A 27,941-nucleotide genomic window follows, 5' to 3' on the forward strand; every position below is an offset into this window, starting at 1 on the left:
AGGCAGAGAGAGAGGAGGAAGCAGGCTCCCCACTGAGCAGAGAGCCCGATTCGGGGCTCGATCCCAGGACCCTGAGATCATGACCTGAGCTGAAGGCAGAGGCTTTAACCCACTGAGCCACTCAGGCGCCCCTGATCCAAGCATTCTTAAGCAAGGTGGTCTTTAGCTTCCAGGTGTTTGAATTCCTTCCAAACTTTTCCCTGTGATTGAGCTCCAGTTTCAAAGCATTGTGATCTGAGAATATGCAGGGAGTAATCTCAATCTTTTAGTATCAGTTGAGCCCTGATTTGTGACCCAGTATGTGGTCTATTCTGGAGAAGGTTCCATGTGCCCTCGAAAAGAATGAGTATTCTGTTGTTTTAGGGTGGAATGTTCTGTATATATCTATAAGGTCCATCTGGTCCAATGTGTCATTCAATGCTCTTGTTTCTTTATTGATTTTCTGCTTGGATGATCTGTCTATTATTGAGAGTGGCATGTTACAATCTCCTACTATTAATATATTCATATCAATATGACTCTTTATCTTGATTAACAGTTTTCTTATGTAATTGGCTGCACCCATATTTATGCCCATATTGGGGGCATAAATATTTACAATTGTTAGATCTTCTTGGTAGATAGTCCCTTTAAGAATTATGTAGTGTCCTTCTGTATCTCTGACTACAGTCTTTACTTTAAAATCTAATTTATCTGATATGAGAATTGCTACCCCGGCCTACTTTTTTTTTTTTTTTTAAAGATTTTATTTATTTATTGGACAGAGATCACAAGTAGGCAGAGAGGCAGGCAGAGACAGAGGAGGAAGCAGGCTCCCTGCTGAGCAGAGAGCCCGATGTGGGGCTCGATCCCAGGACCCTGGGACCATGACCTGAGCTGAAGGCAGAGGCCTCAACCCACTGAGCCACCCAGGTGCCCCACCCCGGCCTACTTTTGAGGCCCATTGGCATGAAAGATGCTTCTCCATCCCTTCACTTTCAGTCTGGATGTATCCTTAGGTTCAAAATGGGTCTCCTGTAGACAACATATGGATGGGTCCTGTCATTCTATCCAATCTGCAACCCTGTGTCGTTTTATGGGCACATTTAGGCCATTCACGTTGAAAGTGGTTATTGAGAGACATGTTTTTATTGACATCGTGTTACCTGTGAAGTCTTTGTTGTTTCTATAGATTGTCTCCATATATTTCTGTTCAGTGATATTCTTAGGTTTTTTCCTCTTTTATAGAAGCCCCCTTAATATTTCCTGCAGTGTCGGCTTGGTGGTCACATACTCTTTTAAAGCTTGCTGGTCTTGGAAGCTCTTTATCTCTCCATCCGTTTTGAATATCAGTCTTGCTGGATAAAATATTCTTGGCTGGGGGCGCCTGGGTGGCTCAGTGAGTTAGAGCCTCTGCCTTCGGCTCAGGTCATGGTCCCAGGGTCCTGGGATCGAGCCCCGCATCGGGCTCTCTGCTCAGCGGGGAGCCTGCTTCTTTCTCTCTCTTCCTCTGCCTGCCTCTCTGCCTACCTGTGATCTCTGTCAAATAAATAAATAAAATATTTAAAAAAAAATATTCTTGGCTGCATGTTCTTCTCATTTAGTGCCCTGAATATGTCTTGCCAGCCGTTTCTGGCTTGCCAGGTTTCTGTGGACAGGTCTGACGTTATTCTGATGGGCTTTCCTCTGTATGTAAGGAATTTCTTCACCTTAGCTGCTTTCAAGAGCTCCTATCTACAATTATGATTCATAATTTTCACCATCATGTGTTTCTAGATTCTCTGATCTTGGGGGGAGACCGTTCTGCCTCTAGGACGTGAACGCTGGTTCTATTTGCGAGATTGGGAAAATTTTCATGGGGAATTTATTCAACTATATCTTCTAGTCTTCTTTCTTTCTCCTCCCCTTCAGGGATTTCAATAATTCTGAAGTTAGAACATTTCATGGCATCATTTATTTCCCTAATTCTGCTTTCATGGCTTCTAAGCTGTTTGTTCCAGGCTTCCTTCTGATCCTTTTTCTCTATCTGTTTGTCCTCCAGATCACTAATTCTATCTTCTGCCTCAGTTACCCTAGCTTTTAGAGAATTTAGATTAGATTGGAACTCATTGAGAATATTGTGAACATCATCCCTGGTGGCTTTCACTTCTGCCCTAATCAATTCCATTTTGTCATCAGTGGCTTTCTGCAACCTAGCTATTGCCTGGATAATTGTTAGCCTGAATTCCCTTTCTGACATACTGTCCATATCCATATCCAATAGCTCTGATGGAGAGGGCCCAGTCTCTGAATTTTTCGTCTGTTGGGAATTCCTCCTCCTAGTCATTTTGGTGAGAGATGGCTGAACGGATGTGTAGCTGAATGTATCAACTGTGGTGCAGGCAAGGTGCACCCTGGAATGCTTCTGAGCAATAGAGTCCCCACCCAAAAGAAAGGAAAAAGAAAAAGAGAGAGAGAGAGAGAGAGAGAGAGAGAGATAGGAAGAAAAAGAAAAATAAAATAAAAGTGAAGGGCCAGCCCAAATGGGCCCCTAGGTAAGATTTATGAAGTATACAAACAAAAACAGAGAAACAAAAAGACCAACAAAAGTAGATGACAAGAGAAAAAAAAATAAAAAGGAACTGTGTCAAAATGAACCCCAAGTATAAGATTTATATACGACCAGGACAAAAACAAATACACAGAAACAGTGACAGAAGAAAAAGATGGAAGAGTGGTTATAAATTCTCAGTGTGGGTGAGGAAGGTTATTTTGATTCTTCCTGGATGTATCTTGATATTTTTGTTAAAGGACTCAACTTTCCTGAAATAAAGGGGGATTAAAACTGGTTTACCTATAGGGGTAGCATTGATTGGGGAAAGGTATTGTTAGGTCCCCCCCAAAATGGGTACCCCAATAATGGGTCCTTGATTAAAGGAGCTAGACTGATACAAAGCGAAGGTCAAGCAAAGCTTTATCTTGCGCCAAGCATCAAGAATCAGACCCACCGTCAAACAACCGGGGTCAGGGCCGCCCCTTACAAAGGACCACCCCTCCCTGCTTTCCAGACTAACTTTCATAGAGCAAAGGCCATGTGGTTGGGCCTGGCCACACACAGGTGGCTAATTGAATTACAATTCACCCCACAGTAGCCATGGAAACTAGCCCATCACCTTGGTAGCTAGGAGACAGTATGCGCCCCCACTGATCAGATGTCTCCACCTGGCCTGACCCACCCTTGTATTTGAGCTTTGTTACCTGAGGCCGGTTTCCAGGACTTGTTTTTAAGTCCCCTGGGGGGAGGGGAGCAGGGACTGTTTAAGGGTTAAACAACAAAGTTATTGTTTAACCTCAATGGAAGCCTCTGGCTAAAATAAAAATATAAAATAGGTCCTTACAGGTTATTACCTTGAAACTTATCTCTATATGAATATTAAAAAAATAAAAAAAAATTAAAAAAATTAAAAAATAGGAAAACACGGGTATATGTATCAAAAAAGTTCAGGTTAAAAGATTATTATGGAATTTGATGTACTGAACATCTCATTGTGTTAGTAAATAAGTTAAAAAGTTATATAAAAAAATAAAAAGAACCAGAATAGTGGGAATGAATTAAAAATAAAAGTTGTATCTATGAAGTAGTGGGGGTTGTCCTTTTGTCTTTTTTTTTTTTTTTGGTTGGCTTCCTGGAGGAGGGGCCTGCCACATGGTTTTTCAGGTAGTGTTGCTAGAGTTAAGTCCTCCTACCCCCATCAAGAGCTGGGCTCTGAGGAAACCGGTTTTTCAGGCTTTTGTTCTCTGGAGGTTTTTTTGTTTGTTTGTTCATTTGTTTTCTCTCCTCTTGGTGGCTTTTGGAGGTTCTTTGGAGGTTTAGAGGAAAGCAAACTGCACCCAGACCTCCCTCTCAGAGAGAAGCCTCAGTCTCTTCCCCTCTAGGTGCTCCAGAGCACGTAAATTCCCCCTCTGCCACTGGCAGAGCACATTCCCAGTCATGGTCTCTGGGGTCACAGGAACTCCTGCTTGTACCCCAAATCACGAGAAATACTAGCCTCGGCCGTCTGGGCAGCTCCAGACTGCCAGAGAGGTCCTAAGCAGCTATAAGTTACAGCACACTGAGATTTTCTTGCTGGCCTTGGCTGGGAGTGCTCAGACTCTCTGGGTCCTAGAGGGCACCGGCTGTCTGCTGTCTGCATGGATCTCTCCCAGGGGACCATGTAGGGCAAGACTCAGACTCTGGTCATGCTGTGGTGCACATGCAGACTGCAAAAGTCTGTGGTTCTGCCGCTGGCGAGGCTCCCTCACTCTCACAGGCACCACTGCCCAGATGCTCTCAGGTGTGCCGGCGGTTCAGGGACCAAGACCTGGCTTCTTTGCTGCACTCTCTCTGGCTCAGTGCCAGCGGTGGCTGTCCTGGGTTGGCAGGCTTAAGCCCCTGTCCCTAACCGCCCAATTCACCCAATTTACCCCTACGATCCTTTGCTCTTTTTCAGTGCTTTCAAGCAGACTCCAAGTTAATGCTGATTCCCAATCACAGGGCACTCTCATATTGGGGTATTACTTTCCAATGGGTCACTTCTGGTAGCTCCCTCCCCCTTTTGTTTATCTTCTTATATCAGTCCGATGTTCCCACTCCGCTTTACCTGCCCACTGGTGTCTTCTGCCCCCATAGAGATCCAGAAGTGTATGATTCTAATCTCAGTCTGATTTCATGGATGATCAGAGTTCTTTGATAGGAAATCAGCTCACTTTAGGGGACAGGTTGAAATGGTGCCTCCTCCTACTTCTCTGCCATCTTGTCTCCTCCCTCAATGTGGTTTTGATTTGAATTTCCCTGATGGCTAATGATGATGAACATTTTTCCATGTATCTGCTAGTCATTTGAATGTCTTCACTGGGGAAGTGTCTGTTTCTGTCTTCTGTCCATTTTTTGACTTGATTATCTGTTTTTTGGGTGTAGAGTCTGAGACATTCTTTATAGATTTTGGATATCAGCCCTTTGTCTGTAATGTCATTTGTGAATATCTTCTCCCATTCTCTGGGTCGCCTCTTTATTTTGTTGACTGTTTCTTTTGCTGAGCAGAAGCTTTTGATCTTGATGAAGTCCCAAAAGTTCATTTTTTCATATGTTTTCCTTGCCTTTGGAGACATATTATGAAAGATGTTGCTGTGGCTGATGTTGAAGAGATTACTGCCTATGTTCTGTGGATTCCTCCCTCACGTTGATGTCTTTCATCCATTTTGAATTTATCTTTGGGTATGGTGTAAGAGAATGGAGGAGTTTCATTCTTTAATACATAACTTTCCAATATCCCCAGCACCATTTATTGAAGTGACTGTCTTTTTTTTTTTTTTTTTTTTTTTTAATTTTTTTATTTTAATAAACATATAATGTATTTTTATCCCCAGGGGTACAGGTCTGTGAATCGTCTGGTTTACACATTTCACAGCACTCATCATAGCACATACCCTCCCCAATGTCCATTTCCCCACCACCCTCTCCCATCCCCCTTCCCCCCCGCAACCCTCAGTCTGTTTCTTGAGATTGAGTCTTTTATGGTTTGTCTCCCTCCCAATCCCATCTTTTCATTTTTTCTTTTCCTACCTCCCCCCAAACCCCCCCACCTTGCATCTCCACTTCCTCATATCAAAGAGATCATATGATAGTTATATTTCTCCGATTGACTTATTTCGCTAAGCATGATACCCTCTAGTTCCATCCACGTCGTCGCAAATGGCAAGATTTCATGTCTTTTGATGGCTGCATAGTATTCCATTGTGTATATATACCACATCTTCTTGATCCATTCATCTGTTGATGGACATCTAGGCGCTTTCCACAGTTTGGCTATTGTGGACATTGCTGCTATAAACATTCGGGTGCACGTGCCCCTTCGGAGCACCACGTTTGTATCTTTAGGATATATACCCAGGAGTGCAATTGCTGGGTCGTAGGGTAGCTCTATTTTCAGTTTTTTGAGGAACCTCCACACTGTTTTCCAGAGTGGTTGCACCAGCTTGCATTCCCACCAACAGTGTAGGAGGGTTCCCCTCTCTCCGCATCCTCGCCAGCATCTGTCATTTCTTGACTTGTTAATTTTAGCCATTCTGACTGGTGTGAGGTGGTATCTCATTGTGGTTTTGATTTGTATTTCCCTGATGCCGAGTGATGTGGAGCATTTTTTCATGTGTCTGTTGGCCATCTGGATGTCTTCCTTGCAGAAATGTCTGTTCATGTCCTCTGCCCATTTCTTGACTGGATCATTTGTTCTTTGGGTATTGAGTTTGATAAGCTCTTTATAGATTTTGGATACGAGCCCTTTATCTGATATGTCGTTTGCAAATATCTTCTCCCATTCTGTCAGTTGTCTTTTGGTTTTGTTAACTGTTTCCTTTGCTGTGCAAAAGCTTTTGATCTTGATGAAATCCCAATAGTTCATTTTTGCCCTTGCTTCTGTTGCCTTTGACGATGTTCCTAGGAAGAAGTTGCTGCGGTGGAGGTCAAAGAGGTTGCTGCCTGCATTCTCCTCAAGGATTTTGATAGATTCCTTTCGCACATTGAGGTCCTTCATCCACTTTGAGTCTATTTTCGTGTGTGGTGTAAGGAAATAGTCCAATTTCATTTTTCTGCATGTGGCTGTCCAATTTTCCCAGCACCATTTGTTGAAGAGGCTGTCTTTTTTCCATTGGATATTCTTTCCTGCTTTGTCGAAGATTAGTTGACCATAGAGTTGAGGGTCTATTTCTGGGCTCTCTATTCTGTTCCATTGGTCTATATGTCTGTTTTTGTGCCAGTACCATACTGTCTTGATGATGACAGCTTTGTAATAGAGCTTGAAGTCTGGAATTGTGATACCACCGACTTTGGCTTTCTTTTTCAATATTCCTTTGGCTATTCGAGGTCTTTTCTGGTTCCATATAAATTTTAGGATTATTTGTTCTATTTCTTTAAAAAAAATGGATGGGATTTTGATAGGGATTGCATTAAATGTGTAGATTGCTTTAGGTAAAATAGACATTTTCACAATATTTGTTCTTCCAATCCATGAGCATGGAATATTTTTCCATTTCTTTGTGTCTTCCTCAATTTCTTTCATGAGTACTTTATAGTTTTCTGAGTATAGATTCTTTGCCTCTTTGGTTAGATTTATTCCTAGGTATCTTATGGTTTTGGGTACGATTGTAAATGGGACTGACTCCTCAATTTCTCTTTCTTCTGTCTTGTTGTTAGTGTAAAGAAATGCGACTGATTTCTGTGCATTGACTTTATATCCTGACACTTTACTGAATTCCTGTATAAGTTCTAGCAGTTTTGGAGTGGAGCCTTTTGGGTTTTCCACATATAGTATCATATCATCTGCAAAGAGTGATAGTTTGACTTCTTCTTTGCCGATTTGGATGCCTTTAATTTCTTTTTGTTGTCTGATTGCTGAGGCTAGGACTTCTAGTACTATGTTGAACAGCAGTGGTGATAACGGACATCCCTGCCGTGTTCCTGACCTTAGCGGAAAAGCTTTCAGTTTTTCTCCATTGAGAATGATATTTGCGGTGGGTTTTTCATAGATGGCTTTGATAATATTGAGGTATGTGCCTTCTATCCCTACACTTTGAAGAGTTTTAATCAGGAAGGGATGCTGCACTTTGTCAAATGCTTTTTCAGCATCTATTGAGAGTATCATATGGTTCTTACTCTTTCTTTTATTAATGTATTGTATCACATTGATGGATTTGCGGATGTTGAACCAACCTTGCAGCCCTGGAATAAATCCCACTTGGTCGTGGTGAATAATCCTTTTAATGTACTGTTGGATCCTATTGGCCAGTATTTTGGTGAGAATTTTCGCATCTGTGTTCATCAAGGATATTGGTCTGTAATTCTCTTTTTTGGTGGGATCCTTGTCTGGTTTTGGGATCAAGGTGATGCTGGCCTCATAGAATGAGTTTGGAAGTTTTCCTTCCATTTCTATTTTTTGGAACAGTTTCAGGAGAATAGGAATTAATTCTTCTTTAAATGTTTGGTAGAATTCCCCTGGGAAGCCGTCTGGTCCTGGACTTTTGTTTGTTTGGAGATTTTTGATGACTGTTTCAATCTCTTTACTGGTTATGGGTCTGTTCAGGTTATCTATTTCTTCCTGGTTCAGTTGTGGTAGTTTATACATCTCTAGAAATGTATCCATTTCTTCCAGGTTGTCAAATTTGTTGCCATAGAGTTGCTCGTAGTATGTTCTTATAATTGTTTGTATTTCTTTGGTGTTGGTTGTGATCTCTCCTCTTTCATTCATGATTTTATTTATTTGCGTCCTTTCTCTTTTCTTTTTGATAAGTCTGGCCAGGGGCTTATCAATCTTATTAATTCTTTCAAAGAACCAGCTCCTAGTTTTGTTGATTTGTTCTATTGTTTTTTTAGTTTCTATTTCATTGATTTCTGCTCTGATCTTTATGATTTCTCTTCTCCTGCTGGGTTTAGGCTTTCTTTGTTGTTCTCTCTCCAGCTCCTTTAGGTGTAGGGTTAGGTTGTGTATTTGAGACCTTTCTTGTTTCTTGAGAAAGGCTTGCACTGCTATATATTTTCCTCTCAGGACTGCCTTTGTTGTGTCCCACAGATTTTGAACTGTTGTGTTTTCATTATCATTTGTTTCCATGAATTTTTTCAATTCTTCTTTAATTTCCTGGTTGACCCATTCATTTTTTAGAAGGATGCTGTTTAGTCTCCATGTATTTGCGTTCTTTCCAAATTTCCTCTTGTGATTGAGTTCGAGCTTCAGAGCATTGTGGTCTGAAAATATGCAGGGAATGATCTCGATCTTTTGGTACCGATTGAGACCTGATTTATGACCCAGGATGTGGTCTATTCTGGAGAATGTTCCATGTGCACTAGAGAAGAATGTATATTCTGTTGCTTTGGGATGGAATGTTCTGAATATATCTGTGATGTCCATCTGGTCCAGTGTGTCATTTAGGGCCTTTATTTCCTTGTTGATCTTTTGCTTAGATGATCTGTCCATTTCAGTGAGGGGAGTGTTAAAGTCCCCTGCTATTATTGTATTACTGTCGATGTATTTCTTTGATTTTGTTATTAATTGGTTTATATAGTTGGCTGCTCCCATGTTAGGGGCATAGATATTTAAGATTGTTAGATCTTCTTGTTGGACAGACCCTTTGAGTATGATATAGTGTCCTTCCTCATCTCTTATTATAGTCTTTGGCTTAAAATCTAATTGATCTGATATAAGGATTGCCACCCCAGCTTTCTTCTGATGTCCATTAGCATGGTACATTGTTTTCCACCCCCTCACTTTAAATCTGGAGGTGTCTTCGGGTCTAAAATGAGTTTCTTGTAGGCAGCATATGGATGGGTTTTGTTTTTTTATCCATTCTGATACCCTGTGTCTTTTGATTGGGGCATTGAGCCCATTAACATTCAGGGTAACTATTGAGAGATATGAATTTAGTGCCATTGTATTGCCTGTAAGATGATTGTTACTGTATATTGTTTCTGTTTCTTTCTGATCTACTACTTTTAGGGTCTCTCTTTGCTTAGAGGACCCCTTTCAATATTTCCTGTAGAGCTGGTTTGGTGTTTGCAAATTCTTTCAGCTTTTGTTTGTCCTGGAAGCTCTTTATCTCTCCTTCTATTTTCAATGATAGCCTAGCCGGATATAGTATTCTTGGCTGCATGTTTTTCTCGTTTAGTGCTCTGAATATATCATGCCAGTTCTTTCTGGCCTGCCAGGTCTCTGTGGATAGGTCCGCTGCCAATCTAATGTTTTTACCCTTGTATGTTACAGACTTCTTTTCCCGGGCTGCTTTCAGGATTTTCTCTTTGTCGCTAAGACTTGTAAATTTTACTATCAGGTGACGAGGTGTGGACCTATTTTTATTGATTTTGAGGGGCGTTCTTAGCATCTCCTGGATTTTGATGTTTGTTCCCTTTGCCATATTAGGGAAATTCTCTCCAATAATTGTCTCCAATATACCTTCTGCTCCCCTCTCTCTTTCTTCTTCTTCTGGAATCCCAATTATTCTAATGTTGTGTCGTCTTATGGTGTCACTTATCTCTCGAATCCTCTCCTCGTGTTCCAGTAGTTGTTTGTCTCTCTTTTGCTCAGCTTCTTTATTCTCTGTCATTTGGTCTTCTATGTCACTAATTCTTTCTTCTGCCTCATTTATCCTGGCAGTGAGAGCTTCCATTTTTGATTGCACCTCATGAATAGCTTTTTTTATTTCAACTTGGTTAGATTTTAGTTCTTTTATTTCTCCAGAAAGGGCTTTTATCTCTCCGGAGAGGGTTTCTCTAATATCTTCTATGCCTTTTTCGAGCCCGGCTAGAACCTTGAGAATTGTCATTCTGAACTCTAGATCTGTCATGCTACCTATGTCTGTATTGATTAGGTCTCCAGCCTTCGGTACGGCCTCTTGTTCTTTTTTTTGAGGTGAGTTTTTCCGCCTTGTCATTTTGTCCAGGTAGGATTTGCTTTCTCCTGCTGTGGAATTCCGCTGTTCTTGGTGACTGAAGTTGGTTTTGGATGGTTTCTTGTTGATCTTCTTGGGGGAGGGGCCTGTTGTAGTGATTCTCAAGTGTCTTTGCCGCAGGCGGAATTGCACCGCCCTTGCCAGGGGCCGGGCTAAGTAATCCGCTCGGGTTCGCTTTCGGGAGCTTTTGTTCCCTGAGCGCTTTCCGTAGAGTTCCGGAGGACGGGAATGAAGATGGCGGCCTCCCAATCTCTCGGCCCGGAGGAGCCGAGAGCTTGGGGTTCCGCTCCTCAGTGCACTCTCAGAGCAAAGCGCCCAATAGCCCCGCCTCCCTGGCTTGCGGTCGCGCCTCGAGGAAAGCAGTCAATTGTTGGAGCTGGAGAAAAGCGCCGGGTCGCTTTTGTCTCCGTGGCCTCCGGCCGCGCTCCGAGCCCACCCAGCCTGCGACCGGCACAGGGTAACCCCGGGCTTAGAGCTCACTCCTCGGCTTTGTCGCTATAGCCGGCTTCCCCGCTCTAATACCTGCGAGCTCTGCGGCACTCAGACACCCCCAGTCCTTCTGTGACCCCGCGGGTCCTGGGGTTATGCTGACCCCGCCTGGGTTTCCCCCCAGTTTAGCCTCTGGAGCGATGTCTCCCACTGGAGCCGACTTTTAAAAGTCCCGATTTTGTGCTCCGTCGCTCCGCCGCTTGCCGGGTGCCGGCCCCTCCCCCCGGGGTCTATCTTCCCGTCGCTTTGGATTCACTTCTCCGCAGGTCCTACCTTTCAGAAAGTGATCGATTTTCTGTTTCTGGGATTGTTGCTCTTCTTCTCTTCGATTTCCCGTTGGATTTATAGGTGTTCACAATGGTTAGATAAGCTATCTAGCTGATCTCCTGCTACCCGATGTCGTCTCAGCCTGCTACTTCTCCGCCATCTTGACTCCTCCCCCCTGTCTTTTTTTTTTTATTGGATATTTTTTCCTGCTTTGCAGTGATGAATCTTTTAAAGAGATTAGATAATGAAAGAGTCTTAGTATTTGTCCCTTTGATGAAGTTCTAGAACCTAAGTGAGGTTCGGTGGTCTGAGGTCCGGAGCAGATGACCAAGAAAGAATTCTTGAGACATCTTTGGTACAAAATGGTGGTTTATTAAAGCACGGGGACAGGACCCTTGGGCAGGAAGAGCTGCTGCCCCGGGGATGTGAAGAGTGGCTGGTTATATACACAGGAGTTAGGTAGGTGAGGACAAAGGGGGTGTTCAGAAGGGCTATCAGGGTAAAGAAGACTGTCAAGATATTGAAGTCCTGGTTACTATCAAGCCAAGGCCATTTTCCCTCTAATGAGGCACTAACATAAAGACAATTGGGAGTCTCCTGGTGGAAAGTCACATTCCTGCTATCAAGGGTCCTTGGTAGTGAGATTTAGGTTTAGAAGAAATTTAACTTTATTTACTTATCCTTCCACCTCAGCCTCCTTCAGTTTTTATGGAGGGGAGGATGATGTTAGGGCTTGAGGAAAGGAGTTATGTGCCTCTGGAAATTGGGCTATAAGGTAACTTCTTTGTTGTAAATCTCAAGGACATTTGTAAACCAAGGGAGACTCCTGCCTTGCAGGATTGTGATCTCAGCAAGTTAACTATTTGTTTCTCTTTTAGGGCAGTTAGAGGTGCCTGAGGAATGTCACATATATTACCGAGGGGAGGGGAGCGGATGGAGAGGGGGTGCAAGGTGCCAGCTTTTGCTTTGTCCTCAGCCAGCCTCCTGCTCCCTCATCACCTTTAGTTAGCATTTCTGATGTTTGCATTGATTTTGTAAAAAGATTTTATTTATTTGCTAAAGATAGAGAGAGAGGGAGAGAAAGGGAACACACAAGCAGGGGGAGTGGCAAGCTAGGGAGAAGCAGGCTCCCTGGTGAGCAAGAAGCCTGATACAGGACTGGATCCCAGGAGCATGGGATCGTGACCTGAGCCGAAGGAAGACACTTAACCAACTGAGCCACCCAGGCATCCCTTACATTGCTTTTGTAGATTCAGACTCTTCCTGGAATCACCTCCTGTGCCTGAGGAATGTCCTTTTTTAAATTTTTTTTTTAAATTTATTTGACAGAGAGAGAGAACACAAGCAGGGGCAGCAGGAGAGGGAGTAGCAGGCTCCCTGCTGACCATGGTGTCAGCCGCAGGGCTTGATCCCAGGACCTTGGGATCATGACCCTAGCCAGAGTCAGATGCTTAACCAACTGAGCCACTCAGGCACCCTGAGGAATATCCACTTACTGCTTGTATTTTGGGTCTGCTCATGAGCAATCGTGTCAGTTTTTGTGTATTTGATTATTGTGGTCATTTTTTATTTAGACGTCATGTTTGAAGGATATTTTCCCCGAGTGAAGAACTGTTTTTTCCCCTTTTCAGCAAAAATGTTAATCCACTGTCTCTCACTGACATTTCATACAAAGCAAAATCCACTGGAATCCTTTTCTTCCTTCCTCTGGTGCAGGGAGTCTGTCACTATGGCTGCTTATTTTTTTTTTTTTTTAAGATTTTATTTATTTATTTATTTATTTATTTATTTATTTATGTGTGAGAGAGACAGAGAAGCAAAAGACGGGGAGATGCAGGCTCCCCACTTAGCAGGAGCCTGACTCAGAGCTCAGTCCCAGGACCCTGATCATGAGCTGAGCTGAAGGCAGTCGCTTAACCAACTGAGCCACCCAGGCATCCATGCATGGCTTGTTTGTTAACATAAGTTTCTATCCATCTCTCTCTCTCTCCTCCTTTGTATCTCTCTGTGTAACATATGAATATACATGCAGGTGTTTATGAGATACATGTCCTATTGGATCCATGTTCTCTGGAGAATCCTAAAGAAGGTACTCTAACAGCTCTTACTCTTTGTGGTTCAAATATATATTTTTTAAAGATTTTATTTATTTATTTGACAGATACAGATCGCAAGTAGGCAGAGAGGCAGGCAGAGAGAGAGGAGGAAGCAGGCTCCCTGCTGGGCAGAGAGCCCGATGTGGGGCTCGATCCCAGAACTCTGGAATCATGGCCCGAGTCGAAGGCAGAGGCTTTAACCCACTGAGCCACCCAGGCGCCCCTGGTTCAAATATTTTGATTTTAATGTCTTATTTCGGCATGGAAATCCTCACTTCCTAACATATGAAACTACCTCATGGCACAAAGTCATCCTTAGGTACAATAAGAATGTGATAACATGATTTTTCTTTTCCCATCATTTTTGCTAATATTGTCATATATTTTGGTTTTTACAACCATTATAAATCAAAATGTATTGCTATTATTTCCACTTAAATAATCGACTATTTTTACAGACATTAAGTTATACATGTTTTCTATTCATCCATATAGCTCTGACATCTGGTTTTTTACAAGACCAGTGCTCTAACCCCTGAGCTATAGGGCTGATATCTGATTTTCTAAAAAAATATCTTTTCATAGAGTTACATTTCTCTCTGTCATTGTTCCTATGGGGCATCCTTTACTATTACTTGTAGGGAAAGTGTGTGGGTGATCAGTTCTGTGAGGCTTGCAGGCTGAAAAGTTTTATTTTGTCTTCATTCTTCAATGACATTTTCACTGGGTAGAGATCAAAGTTTATAGGTTTTCTTCTTTTAGTATTTTTAGTCATTACTCCTCTATTTTCTTGCTCACACAGCTTGTAATGAGAAATGGGCTCCCACCAGGATGCTGGTTCTCTATACAGAACAACGTTATCTTCTCTGGCTATGAGAGTGTCTGCATCGCTGCTCTTTACAAGTTTGATTACCATGTGTGCTGTGCTATCTCTCTTGTTCACTGAGCTTCTTGAATATATATTGGTTTATGTGTCCACCACGTTTTGAATATTTTTGGCTATTATCTCTGGAAATTTTTTTTTATTAACCACGGGCTCCCCATCTTCTCTCCTCTAGTTGCCCCAGTCACACACTTTATGCTGCAAGAAGTTATCTTAGGCACAGGCATTACTCATTTTTTTCCAGCTTTACTATCTCCGTTTCAGGTTTAATAGTTTTGTGGCCACGTATTCAAGCTCACTAATCTTTGCTTTTGTATCATCAGATCTGCTGACAATCTCACCTGCGTATTTCTGATCATGTAATTTTCATTTTAGGACTTTAAAAAATTTTGTTCCTTAAAAAATATCTCCATTTCTTCTTCTTACCGGTTTAGTCCTTCCTTCATTGCAGTCCCAGGGGAAACGTAGTTTTAATATCTGTGTACATTTCCTCTGCCATCCCCCTGCCCAGAACCTAAATGGTGGGCTGGGTGGAGTGGGATCTCAGGGGACCTCAGATGTGGGGACCTGGGTCAGACCTGCACACTGCTCTGTGCACAGGCCTCCTGGGGTTGGAGGAGAGTGTGACACAGATGCAGAAGGGGTTTGTGTCTCACTTCCCTGCCTGCCTGTGTCACTGTGAGCATTACCACTGTGGTTCAATGACTGACAGTAATATTCAGCCTCATCCTCAGCCATGGCCCCACTGATGGTCAGGGTGGCCATGTTCCCGAGTTGGAGTTGGAGAATCGGTCAAGGATGCCTTAGTCCCAGTTGCTATCATCATACATAATCTTCAGGGGGTCCTGGGCTAGCTTTGCTGGTACCCCGGACCATCTTTCCTTCCAATGTTGTTTCCCCCACAGGTGATCCTGTCTGTCCGACAGTCACCAACACTGAGAGAGGCTGATAAGGAGGTAGGAGGCCAAGGATCCTGGAAGAGAAAATACGAGAGGTGTTTTAGAATACACAGACCCATTCTTAGGACATACTCCTAGCTACCTAGCCTAGACTGAGCTCCAAGAATTCTGTGGGAACACAGGGTGCCTCTTCAGCCCAGTCTCAGTCCCAAGAGCCCATAGGCCTGACAGAGGAATGGAGTCTGTGATGTAATGGAACTCCCCACCCCTTTTCTCTTGGCAGGGATAGTCCTGGAGATCCAGTGATCATAGTCCTTCTGGTATTAGCCCATGAGCCCCTTATGCTGCAGGAAGATCATGAGTATCCTGCCCACCATGGGTAGCCCCCAGCTGAGATCAGAATCAGGTCCAGACTTTTCCTATCTGTGGGGCCGGAGCTGTGTGATCATGGGTTTAGTATCTCTGCATAGAGACAGGAGGTTGCAGAGGACAGGGGTTCAGGCTGTGGTAGAGGTGGCCCAGTTCTGCTCCCCAGGGCCCAAGTTGGTAGGTTTACCCACACAGGTCACTTTTGTTCATTTTCTGGAAACATCTGCTGGTTATGCAAAACAGCCATGGTTCAGGGGAGCTGCTGTGGAGCTTTGTGGTTTCAGAGAAGGGCACAGCACAGAGGGGAGCAGCATCTGCAGACCCAACCATTGGCCCAAGATATTCTCCTTCAACTGTTGGTCCCATATCTGGGGATGATACCTCTATCCCGGACTATGTCCTGCCTCGGTTTCTGGGTAGGTCTGGCCATAGCAGTACTCAGAGGTGAGGTCAGTCTGAATATTATGAACCTTTTCTACGGTGAAATGAGAAGGCAAAGATAGGGGTAGCATCCTAACCCAAGCACAGCTCCTGAGAGGCAGAACCCATTAAAAGTCACCCTTGCCAAGGGCATATGCTGTATTCCAGGAGTCCCTGCAATTCTGTAAGGTTCTGTCCTTGATGTGAGCTCCCGAGGCACTACAGAGATGCTGTGCCTCAGTGTTCCCAATGTGCTGACAGGCAATTATAGAATAGTTGTGGCAAAAACACTGGACGGTGTCCGTGTTTTGCCATGGGCTCGTGAAATACAGTTGTAGTGCCTGTGCCAGAAGAGTAAGAAAATCCAGAAAAGACAAATCTAAGAGACCTGGAGCCAGCGAGATTTGGAAATCAATGTGAAGTAGGATTCTCTAGGAAACGGACTCCTTTCCTTCAGGTGATAGGTCCTGATACTAGTCCCTGCATGTTAGAGCCCCTGATGCCCAGACCCTCTCCTTGTCCTGTGTCTTTCCCAGGTGACCTCTGCTGCCCCCTGGTGGCTGTTGCATGCTGGCTGCTGGAGGTACAAGGGTGTCCTCTGTCCAGGTTTAGATTCAGAATCCACAGATCAAGCTTTGATTCCCTGATCCACGAAGTGCTGACCAGAAGGGAGGAAACCCTCTTCACCATGTGGCCTGTGCCAGCCATAGACCCTCCATGACAGGCTCAGATGAGTCATGAAGAGTCCTATTAGAGACTGAAGAGGCAAGGCCCTCCTGACACATCCCCATAGATGTCCCTGGGGTGGTGGAGGTCATGCAGGTGGTCCCGGGGCTTGGCGCTGGAGCACACAGAACTCAGGGGCTGGTTCTCCCTGATGTAGCTGTGCATGCAGCACCGACAGGGGGGCAATGGCATTTCAATCCCCAAAAAGACAAGAGAACATCCCCTAAAAAACGTGTATTCTTACCCACTTTGTCTTGCACATTCCCCCTGATGTGTTGACTCAAAGAAGACACAGAATCTGCTCTCAGGGCTTTCCATCTTGGGTGTGAGGCCCAATAATAGACACACTGGTGTGCAGACCCAGGTGGGAGACTAGACTCCTTTCTACCTGTACATTGTCACCTACATCTAATCGAAAGTCAGAAGCTTGCTTTCTTTAGGTCCCTGGCAGCCAGGCTTGACCATGTGGCCCAGTGTGGACCATGGATGTAAGGAAATGGGTGGATATTCTCAAGAAGCTTGCTGTCACGAAGGAAGGAAGTGATGGGACTCAGCAGCACCTTTCCTGAGGAACATGGGTTAGGAGCTGGAGCTGAGCACTCCGTGGGGTGCATCGTCAATACGAATGGAAGCAAAACCAACATTGTGGGGTTAAGGGGAGGGAACACTAGTGAGACTGTGGTCGCTCATGGAATTGGTGAGCCCCCAGCAAACAACAACCTTCGTACCTCATACTTCTCTTTGTGAGGAAAGTAAGATCCACTCTTCTCTGCTATTCATCAGTGTTTTCTTGCAGTGGACAAGACTTCCTGGCGGAATGGGGACCAAAACATTAGTGGTGAGTTCTGTGCTGGAGAACATGGATCCAGAGATGAGACAGAACCGAACAGGCAGGCTGCTCCATGATCAGAGGTCAGGGCCCATCCTGAAGAGGGAGTCCAGGAGCTGCTCTCGGGTCAGGAAGAAGAAAGAGGTAGTGAGACACCAGTGGGAAAAGTGCAGCCAGTGCCCTTGGGGACCATTGTAGAGCATCTGAAGGAAGGTGGGGAACCTAAGGGACCTGGGATTCCCACCCAGTTCAGGGCTCATGTGGACTTTTCTCCTAAGGTGAGCATTCTGGGCACAGAGGGATGTGTCAGGTGTGGTAAGAGGTAATTTCCAGGTAATAAATCAGGTCCTCGGGGAAGCTGCTGGGCATGTAGAGGGGCCTCTAGGAAGAAGTTGTTGAAGTGGGGACAAGTTTGACACAAGGTGGGTTCAGACCAGCCCCGTTTCACCTTAGGTCACATGGGGGCTGAGGACAATCAGGGTAGTAGCTGCTATTCTTCCCTTCCTGTCTTATCCAGCTGTAGACACAGGGTGACTAAGGGGCTTTACCTGCTCCGGTCCAGTCCCCTGTCTTGTCCCATGTGGATGACCTGTCACTGCTTTCCTGAGCAGTAACATGATGGAACGGGGCACCTGACAGGGAAAGGAGGGCAGGGACAGGAGTGTAGGTCCCCATCACCAGAGAGGGAGAGAGAGAGCAGAAGCTGGCAGGTGCAAGGCAGCAGGAGTCCTCTGCAGCAGGTGAGGAAGGCTGCTCAGACTGGGAAGGGATGTGGGACAACCTCAGCCAGAATGGTCCAGGTCCTGAAGGAGACAGCTTATGCTCTCAGTGCTGCCAGCTGCCTGTGGGGGCGCTGCTGCACGTGGCCACAGTGACCTCCCCGCTGACCAGGGAGGGAGGTGCCAGGCTCTTCATTGTCCTGTTGATGAAGAAGCCTCTGGTGGGAATCTCCAGATTGTGATTCTCTAGAGGGACCTTTTCATGATCCTTTCACCTGAAAAATCCATGGAATGATTGTTTTGGCCATAGAGTTTCCCACCAAAGATCCTGTTTCTGATTGATCAGGTCATCAAGTAAAATTTAGATGAAAGATTCCATTTGTACTCTCCATTCTTTTGTGAGGAGAAAATAATCTCACTTCTGTGTCTCCCACTCCCAGGAAGGTATCCTTCTAACACAAGCCAGGGTGGAAATGGCGGAAGCTTCTGCTCTTCCTTCTTAGTAAATTCCTCCTCTATTTCTTGGACCTCATGCAATTGCTCTAAAAATCAATTTCAAAATCAGAGGTCAAAGAATCATGGAAAGATATTGAACTTATAATACAAATCTCTTCAAATACTGGAAAAGACCTTTCCCTCAGAGCTACAGTAAGGCCCTAATGTAGCCGGGGCCACCGCACAGGGTCACACGGGGATGGGTGTGAGTCCATGTGGGTCAGAGGTCAGCTAAGGGTCAGACTTGCCTGGTGCAGATGACCTGGGGCAGTGGGTGGACAGTGGTGCCAGGAGAAGGTCTCCAGGTGGGCCCCAAGGTGGTGTCTGCTCTTCCTCCTCAATTTCTGTAAAACCTAAAGAAGGGAAGCGCCTGGAGCAGCAGGGCCTGGTCCCCTCCTCAGGAAGCTTTGGGCAGCCTTGTAGGTTGTTGAAAACCTCATCCAGGAAAGCAAGGAGTCACAGAGCCACTGGGGCCCATCCAGGTGCTTGTACCCAAGGAGAAGGGAAATTCCCACAGGGCTGTGCTTTCTGATACAGCTGTCTTCCCTCCAGAGTGACACGTGATTCCATCTGGGGCCCACATGATGTATAATGACACTCCAAATCTGTATTATCTACTCTGAAGCCTGGCTATAGTTCCCATGCAAGAGCCCACCACTCTGCCACTGTTCAGTAGGGTTAACACAGACCTGAGGACAGGGAACCTGCTAGTCTCCCATCCTTCAGGGTCCAGGCCGGGACTAGGAAGGAATCATGCTCTTAGGCCTGACCAGCAGCTGCTCAGAGGACAGGTGAGAGTAAGAGCCAGACCATGGCAGGTTGGTTCATGTCCCATCCCCCATCCTTCTATGTCACATGAGTCAGTGCCAGGCACTCCTAATGGTACATTAAGTAGCCCAGCAATGGTCAGTCTAGTCCTTGCTCTCAGTCCTGGTCATGCTCAGGGGGCCACTTACCTATGTTCCATCCTCAGAATCAGCCCTGGATGATCGCTCACATCTGTGTATATACCAGCTGGGGGACCAGGCTTGGGTTCTGCTACTGCCAAGAGGCGTGTTCATGCCTGAGCTCATGGGCCTGATTAGGGCCACTGACATGGAGGGAGTCGGCAGCAGGTCAGGGGAGGCACAGAGCCTGTAAGAGAGGAGAGGAAGTGGTGCTGGAGGAAGACAGCTGAGTCAGAAGTGACTGTCACAGCCCTGTGAAGGGAGGGGGTGATGTGGACACGGTGAGTGCAGGTCCTGACCCCATGGACTCTGACTGGGAGGGAGCTCAGGGCACTTCTGCCTCCCACTATGCCTCCCTGTGGGCCTCTCACCTCGGTTGCGAGCAGCAGCAGAGCAGGAGTGAAACCGCTCAGAGAGGGGTACTTGGAGGAGAACCACCACAGGCTCACTGGGGAGCTGTCCCACCTGTAGATGCCTGGGCCTCACCCAGTCCAGCTGCAGCTCATCTACATCTTGGGGAGCAACCCATTCCCCATCCCCCAGGACTGTGTGCTCACTGTGCTTCACAGTGTGGGGGTCTAAGTACTGTAGAAAATCTCTCTTCTTCTTATCTCCCTAGGTCCTACTTGGCCACCTGGGACATGGGGCTACACTGACCTACTGTGGGTAAGGGAGCTTGGATTAAATTCCAGATACAATATGATCTGAAAAGTTGTTTCAGAATGGACACTTTCACCAGCCATATGGACTGTGTGCTGTGGATGGTGATCCCCCGGGGCATACTGACTGCACAGCTCTGTGAGCAGAGTCAGAGCCTCATTTCTTTCAGCACCTCCTGGGAGTGAATCAGGATAAATGTGAGGGCACTGGCTGGGGTGATTCATGGTGACTGTCACAGGGGACCTGGGTGCCTACTGCACAAGTGAGGCAAAGGGCGGTATGTATGGATTCAGGAGATCCCCTAGGAGTCCCTGGTTTGTGGTTACAGTCACGAATGTGCCACAGATTAATCCAGCATGTCTGATAATAGACCAATGTTCCTGAATGAAGGTTTAGTCCTCCCAACTGGCTGGGATGAGGACTAGCTCAGGAATTTTCCTGAGGAAAGGGGATGGAGGGGTGGGTGGTGAAGAAAGTCGTTATAGTTGCCCTTCTCTGAATACAGTGTAGTGGCAGAAATGAGCATGCAAATAACACATATTTCTCCTTATGTTGTAGGAATGTGTTTGGATACATAGTAATCATACGTTTATGTTTTCTCCACCTGTCTCATCCCATTATCATCTCATATCAGGTGTGCTAATGGTCGGAAAGAGTCTATCTCAATGTTAACATTTAGGATATCAAATCATGTGGGACAAAAATAAATATCCCTAGTAGACAAAAGTGTGTTTTGTTTCCTCTTATGGGAGAAAGAACCTATTTGTGATTGTCATGGGATAGTTGCATATTATCAAGTGGTAGAAAGATTACTGATATTCCCTTTCTTTGCAGACTGTGGTTTGTGTGGATCTAGTGGATTTCATGAGGACAAGGTGGGACTCTGGTGGCTTCTCATGTGTCAGCATCAAGAGACTGGACTACATTTCATAAAATAGTTTTCTGTCCGTATTTCTGGGTAGGGTGCATGTAAAGAAGGCTTCTTGGGCAAAATGTGTGTGTGTCAGGGGGTAGAATTGAGAGAGCACTCCTTGTGTGTGTCACTCCCATAGATGAATATTTTCTGGCCACTGTGGAGGAGGAGGCAACTGTTCCAATGTCACTCATTCACCATCAGGATAGATGTGACTCTCCAACTATCTGTCAGAACCCAGAGCACCTAGTGTGTCTACATCTTTTCTCCTTGTATAGAAACAGAAGAAAGGATCTCATCGGGTGTAGACTGGACATGACCTTGTGGATTTGGGGGAGGCATCCCAGCTTTGTGGATATATACAGTGGCCCCCTCTGTTTCCTGAGGACTGTCTCCAGGACTCTGGCCATCTCAGATTGGGTTCCTGGAAGCAGACCCTGAGATAGGGAAGTGCATGTGTAAAAACTTGGAAGGAAAAGGGAAATCCGCCTGGGCAGAAGGAGAGTGACCCACAGAGAGTGAGCCATCCGATGAGCCTCCTTCCTTCAGGGAGCTCTCCAGCTGGGACTTTTCAGGACATCTGAACCAGAGGCAGCGCTTTGGGTCCTGGGCCTCTGAGATCATTCACCTGAACTTCTCTGAGAAGGGACAGAAACCTGGGGTTAAGCAGATCTCTGAACTGGCAGCAGTTTCTAGTGAGGAGCTCCCCTGTGTGTGGCCAGGGGCTCTAGGAAGCAGGGTGCATGTGTGAGCCCAGAAGAGAGGATGAGGGTGACCCCTCAGTGTCTACTGTACCCGTCTGTTCCACTTTGGTAGAGGAGGGTCTTCTCATATCCCCAGAGCTTCAGGAACTCAGATGAGCTGCAGCAATTTGAACTGTAATCCTGATCAGTCGGGAGAGCATTAGCCCAAGAGCACCACGTGGAAATGATGAGATCATGACCACTGGCCAAATGTCTCCCTGTGTCCTTTTTCTGCCCAGGCCCTGTGTCTGCAGTTGACACCCAGGCACAAAGAAGTTGGCAGCCTAGTGGCCTCAGCTGTAAATGCTCTCCTGATCTCCCTGTGCAGAGCTGCCTGGAGGGCTGGATGGGGAGGAAGGTCTGGGGATCTCAGGTGAGGGGACCTGGGCCAGAAGTGCTCCCTGCTCTGTGCACAGGCCTCCTGGGGCTGGAGGAGAGTGTGACACAGACAGGGAAGGGGTTTTTGACTCACTTCCCTATCTGTCTGTGTCACTGTGAGCATCAGCATTGCTGTCCCACACCTGACAGTAATAGTCAGCCTCGTCCTCAGCACGGGCCCCGCTGATGGTCAGGGTGGCCATGTTCCCCGAGTTGGTGCCTGAGAACCGGTCAGGGATCCCTGAGGGTCGGTTGCTATCCTTATAGATAATCAGCACAGGGGCCTGTCTTGGCTTCTGCTGGTACCAGTAAGCATATTTATCCCCAATGCTGTTTCCCCCACACGTGATCTTGGCCGTCTGTCCCAGGTTCACCGATATTGAGGGTGGTTGAGTCAGCACGTATGAGGCCATGGAGCCTGCAAGAGAGAAGATGAGAGGTAGGTCCCAGCCAGAGCATCATCCCCTGGACACTACCACCCCTGGTTTAAATCCCAGTGATTCTCTAGATAATTCCCACCCTGATGTCCTCTTTGTTCTGGGGCCCTTGCACCAGCCTTGTGGATAGAACCTTTGAACAAATGAGAACTATTCCTCCAGTTTCCCTGGGCAGGTGCAGCCCTTTTGGAGTCAGATGGAGCCAATGACAACAGGGGGAAGAGATTACACCCCACTAGCCCCTCATCCCAAAGGACGGTCTTGAGATCTTGTCCCCCAGTGACAGTCCACTGCTGAGCTCAGAGTCAGGGCCAGGAGTGTCCCAGAACCCAGGGATAAGGGGTTGTGAGCCTGGCCTCAGCACCTGTGCAGTGAGCCAGGAATCCAAGGAGGAGAGGGGTCCATGCCATGGCGCAAATCCCTTGATTTTGCTCCCTGAAGCTCATGGCTGGGCAGGGTTCCTCCCAGTCCCCTCTTATCCCCTTGCTGGAGACACCTGCTGGTTATGCAAATGAGCCAGAGCTCAGGGACTGCTGCTGAGGAGCCTTGTGGTTTTAGAAATGGGCTCAGCTACTAACAAGACACACACACACACACACACACACACACACACACACACTCAGAGAAATGGGCTCAGCTCCAAGAGACACAGAGATGGGAGGGCAGCTCCTGCAAACCCATCCTCAGCCCAGCTGATTCTCTTTCCCCCTGTGTTCCTGTAGTTTGGGATCCAAACTCTATCCCTCTCCATGCCCTGTCCTGGCCTCTGGGGAGGCATGGTCACAATTGAGCTGTGAGGTGGAGTCTGTCTGCATTTTCTGAACCCATCATAGAATGGTTCCTCTGTCGGTACTAGAGGATCAAAGTCAGTGTGTGTCCTACTTCTGGTTTATATTGTGAACATCAGAACAGGAAAAAATTCCTCCCTTGCCAGGTGCGCATGGAGTTTTAGGGAGCCATTGATGTGCTGTAGGAGTCTGTGCCAAGGGAGAGCTCCTGGGGCAGGTCATAGATGCTGTTCCTCAGTATCCCCAGGGTGCCCTCCCTGAAAGGGACAGACCTAGGGCTTGAGCAAGGATTGACAGTGACTGAGTGTAGCAGGAATGGGGGTGGCTGGAGCATCATGAAGTCCTGGACATGTGCTAGAACCAGAGACAAATTCCACAGGATAGAGATGAAAGACCCCGAGTCAGAATTTTACATCTGTCAAAGGTGATAGCTTAGTAAACCTGTATCTTTACCTTCTGGTCTCAGGTCCTGGTAAGCAATCCTCCCAGTTAGAATCCCTGAGGCTTTGCCAGGTGATCTCTGCTGCCCCCTAGTGGCCGCTCCACACCGGCAGCTGGAAGTTCAGGGCAATCTTTTGTCCAGGTGGAGATTCATGACCCACTGCTCACTTCCTGATTCCCCTTGATCCATGCACTGCTGGCATGCATCCTCCAGGGAAGGATTTGCTTGTGTCTGTGGGGCTCCTGCCAGCCACAAGACCAGGTACGAGAAGTCAGATTATCCATGACAATAGGAAGAGGCTCTTGTGAAGAAGAGGCAGGACCCATCTGAGGTATCAGGCCTCATGTCTCTGGGGTGGTGGTGATTGTGTGGTTTTGGGGCTGAACACCAGGAGACACAGAACTCAGGGACTGTTTCACTTGATCTGGCTGCTGGACCACCACATACTCTGATCTTAGCTCCTGCTCCAAGGACAGAGACAGTAGGACACTCAACCAACAAAATCTTATTCAGACCCAGCTTGGACTTCCATAGGTTTCATCCTGGGAAATCAGTGCGAAGAAGACACAAGTCTTTCTTGGGTTCCTGCCTTGGGCAGAGCAGCACAGGGGACACAGTTGCTTTAGTGAGACAGCACACCTTCACCAACCCCATCTACCTGCATCTTGTCTTCTATAATCATTGAGAAGCCCCACTATTTCTCAATTCTGTCTAGATCAGCTTGACCTTGTGGCCCAGAGCTAGCCCACAGATGTGTCATTCTTCTGGGGATCTTTCCGGGAAGTTTTGTCTGTGAATGAACGAATCTGACTAGATTTATGAATGCTCTTTCTCTTGTCCCCATGAGTGATAGCTGGAGCTGCATCAGCCATCCTGAGGTCTGTTGTCAACAACAAGACAAAGCAAAGTCTCCATAGTCACAATCGTGGGAGATACACTGAGAGGATTTGTGACCTCAGGCAATTGTCTGGACCTGGAGAACCACCATCTGACTTCGGACTTACTTCTGTCTGCCGGACAATAGCTGCTTGAATGTTCATTCTTCCGACTGATACGGGCATACGTTGCATTAAAACTTCCAGTCCAGTGGGGGATAATAACTAATACAAATCAATCATTTATTCAAATGATAGGAGAACTTGGACAGTGTTGGGATTGTGCAGAGAATGAAATGACATCAGACAAAATGACCGGCCTGTCGTGTGTGGGGAGAGGCTGGAGGAAGCTTCTCTGCCAAGGGGACTGTGTGGCTGCTGTCAGGATGGGAAAAAGGGACAAGAACTGAAGTGTGCTTGGAGTCTGTCCCTGTGGGGAAGAGTCTGGCTTGTGAGAGGATGCGGGGACAGTGAGGACCTTAGGTGTCTGTGATTCTATGCTAGCTGAGTTCCAAGAGATATTTTTCCATAGGTTATAAAATTGGGGCAGGTGTGTGTGATGTGTTAGAATTCTCCTGTTATATGTTTCCAGGGAAGGTGAGTCACAAGAGGAACCCCGTGTGAGCCTCCCTGCAAACTGAGTGGGAAGCAGGAGCCCGTTTGTAGCTGACAGTCACTGTGGCTTCTCCATGGCTCACCTGTGTGTGTGTGACACATGACATCCAATTCCTGTCACACACTCCTTTCTATCATATACTGATACACACACATATATATGAATATACGTGTGGGTGCATGTGCACATATATACTAATTGTGTCTGCTGTGTATATGTTGGAGATGTATTTGTGTACATATATGCCCATATGTATGATATATACTGATATGTTTTCTGGAGATTTTGAACTCCGGATTGGGTGCCAAAGTTGCAGTTTTGGGAATCTTTGCATGTTTAGGAGACAGGCAGTTCCATTTTATCACCAATGGTGAGGTGTGTGTTGTTACCATAATGAATGGCAGGACCAAGTTAGTAATCAGACTCATTTTGACAGAGCACACGGGTTTCAATCAAAGACTTTGTTCCTAGAACTGAAGTAGATGGCAGCTTACCATTTTTTTTTTTTGCATGTGTATTTTTAGAAAGCTAAAATTGGCACACACTTTGGCTTGCTACTGAAACTTAACAGAGACTGTAGGCTCCTAATTCGCCACTAAGTAACTATGTGATTGAGCTGTCTGCGCAAACTGTGTTATCAGATCAACCATGCCATGGAATTGGGCATTCACAGCAGCTCTCCATCATCAAACAGAAGAGGCAAATTTGAGATCAGGCTTCCCCAGGTCCTGAAGGCACAGGGGAGGTGCATGAGGAAAAGGCCTGATGGCCATGACCCCAACCCATACTGCATTGTCTTTGCTCTGCCTGGCACAATTATGACCCAGTGGGGACAATTCTATGAACAGCTGATCCAGAGGAAAAACTGTGGTTGGTTTAAGAGGTTCCTGTATGATGTGCAGCCCACTGTGCTAGTTAACAGTCGTAGTCCTGCAGCCTTCATCTGGGACACCCCTGCACAATATGGACAATTTTTCAATAAGGCACCATTTGAGTAGAGTAGTTTATTTATTTCACCTGGGCAGAGAGAAGGACAGACTGGCTTATTTCTAACCTATGTTCTCTGACTCAGTTTGGCTGGATGGCTAGAGCCTTGGGAGGAATAAAGGAAAGTGGTAAAAGATGTTTGAGGAAGAGATATGTGAGGAGACCCCAACCCCAAATGAACACAGAGCTATTTGTATTCATGAGAATGCGCAGAAGTGTGAGTCCTCAAAGGGAAATGGTGTTCATACTCAGGCGGATAATGTGACACGTCTGGGGACAGCGATTAGCTTTCTTTTGCATCTACTCTTGAACTTGTCCAGTGGGCCTATAGCAAAGTGGCCATGTTGCAAGTTTTTAGGTTATTCATGGGATAATCCCTAGGTTTGTCCACTCATAAAGCTGACATGACTGTGGCTACTTCTGAGGGACCAATCTTCCAAGAGCAGAGACCAACCCAGAGTTCCCAGGATGAGACCATTCCCTTAGGAATGAGCCGGGAGCCTGGTGGCAGGTGAATGACATTAGACCTCTTCCATCATGGAAGGGATCACTCTGTCCTCGGTGGAAGAGACCTTTACTCTGGATGGGAACTTGCTTTCTTTGACTGCAGTGCTTCTTCCCAAACTCTGACCCTTGGACTTACTGAATGCCTCACCCACGTTCTAGTATTCAGTGTGGTTCTGTCCAAAGCTCACATTTCACCTCAGAAAAGGACTGTAGTGTGCTGATGCACGCTACGGAATGTGTGGTTCTACACATTCTACAGTGTGGAATTCACTGGTTCTACCACGCTCCGCAACATTCGAAACAGCTGGATGGAACGATGGACTACTGGCCTCTTACAGACTTTTTTACTGTCCATTCACATGCAACACCTTGTTGGACTGTGGCAAGATTTGGCAGGAGGTGATATTTGCGATAAATATGTGTCCTATACACGATGCTGTTTCTCCCATAGCCAGCATTGATGGGTGCAGGAATGAAGAGGTAGAATTGGGAATGTCCATACTCACTGACATTCCGGGTGACCCACTGCAGAATTTTCACCCCTTGTACTATTAACGTACATTTTGCTGACCTAGAGGTCTTAGCTCTAAAGGAGAATTGCTTCCATCCCAAAACACCACAATGATTCTGTTCAATGGAAAGCTGAGACTTCCCCTTGTCACTTTGAGCTTGTCTTGTCTCCATGGACGTCTCTCAGTCCTTCCAGCCTGATCTTTCATCCCTGACAAGTATCCTAGGCCAGAAAACATGACAGCCTCATGCTGCCTCCTGCACAAGCACCCCCAATCCACATGGCGCAGAGGCTGCCTGGAGGGCTGTGTTGGGAGAGAGGTCTGGGAATCTCAGACCTGGAGTCCTGGACCAGACCTCTATTCTTTGTTTACAGTCCTCCAGGGACTGAAGGAGAGTGTGACACAGAAAGGAAGGGGGATTGGTCTCACAACCCTGTCTGCCTCTGTCACTGTGAGCATTGCTGTTGTCCCACACCTGACAGTAATAATCAGCCTTGTCCTTGGCTCTGGTCCAGC

General features: G+C 46.2%; 1 protein-coding gene across 9 annotated transcripts in view; it reads right to left on the reverse strand.

The window, feature by feature from the left end:
* The window catches only part of LOC308354676 (immunoglobulin lambda-1 light chain-like), a gene marked incomplete at its 5' end in the record, with an annotated part of 1,188,495 nt that overhangs the window by 119,605 nt on the left and 1,040,949 nt on the right, over positions 1 to 27,941 (reverse strand). For 2 of the 9 annotated variants that reach the window (XM_080822273.1, XM_080822271.1), the window contains 2 exons: positions 22,384 to 22,679; positions 23,063 to 23,142. The exons of the other annotated variants lie outside the window; for them this stretch is intronic. In XM_080822273.1, the coding sequence (XP_080678399.1) occupies positions 22,384 to 22,679; positions 23,063 to 23,108 (342 nt within the window). Of the gene's footprint in view, positions 1 to 22,383; positions 22,680 to 23,062; positions 23,143 to 27,941 lie in introns of those variants that run through there. 9 annotated transcript variants of the gene reach the window in all.

This window comes from Martes martes (genome assembly GCF_963455335.1).
Source record: "Martes martes genome assembly, chromosome: 13".
NCBI lineage: Eukaryota > Metazoa > Chordata > Mammalia > Carnivora > Mustelidae > Martes > Martes martes.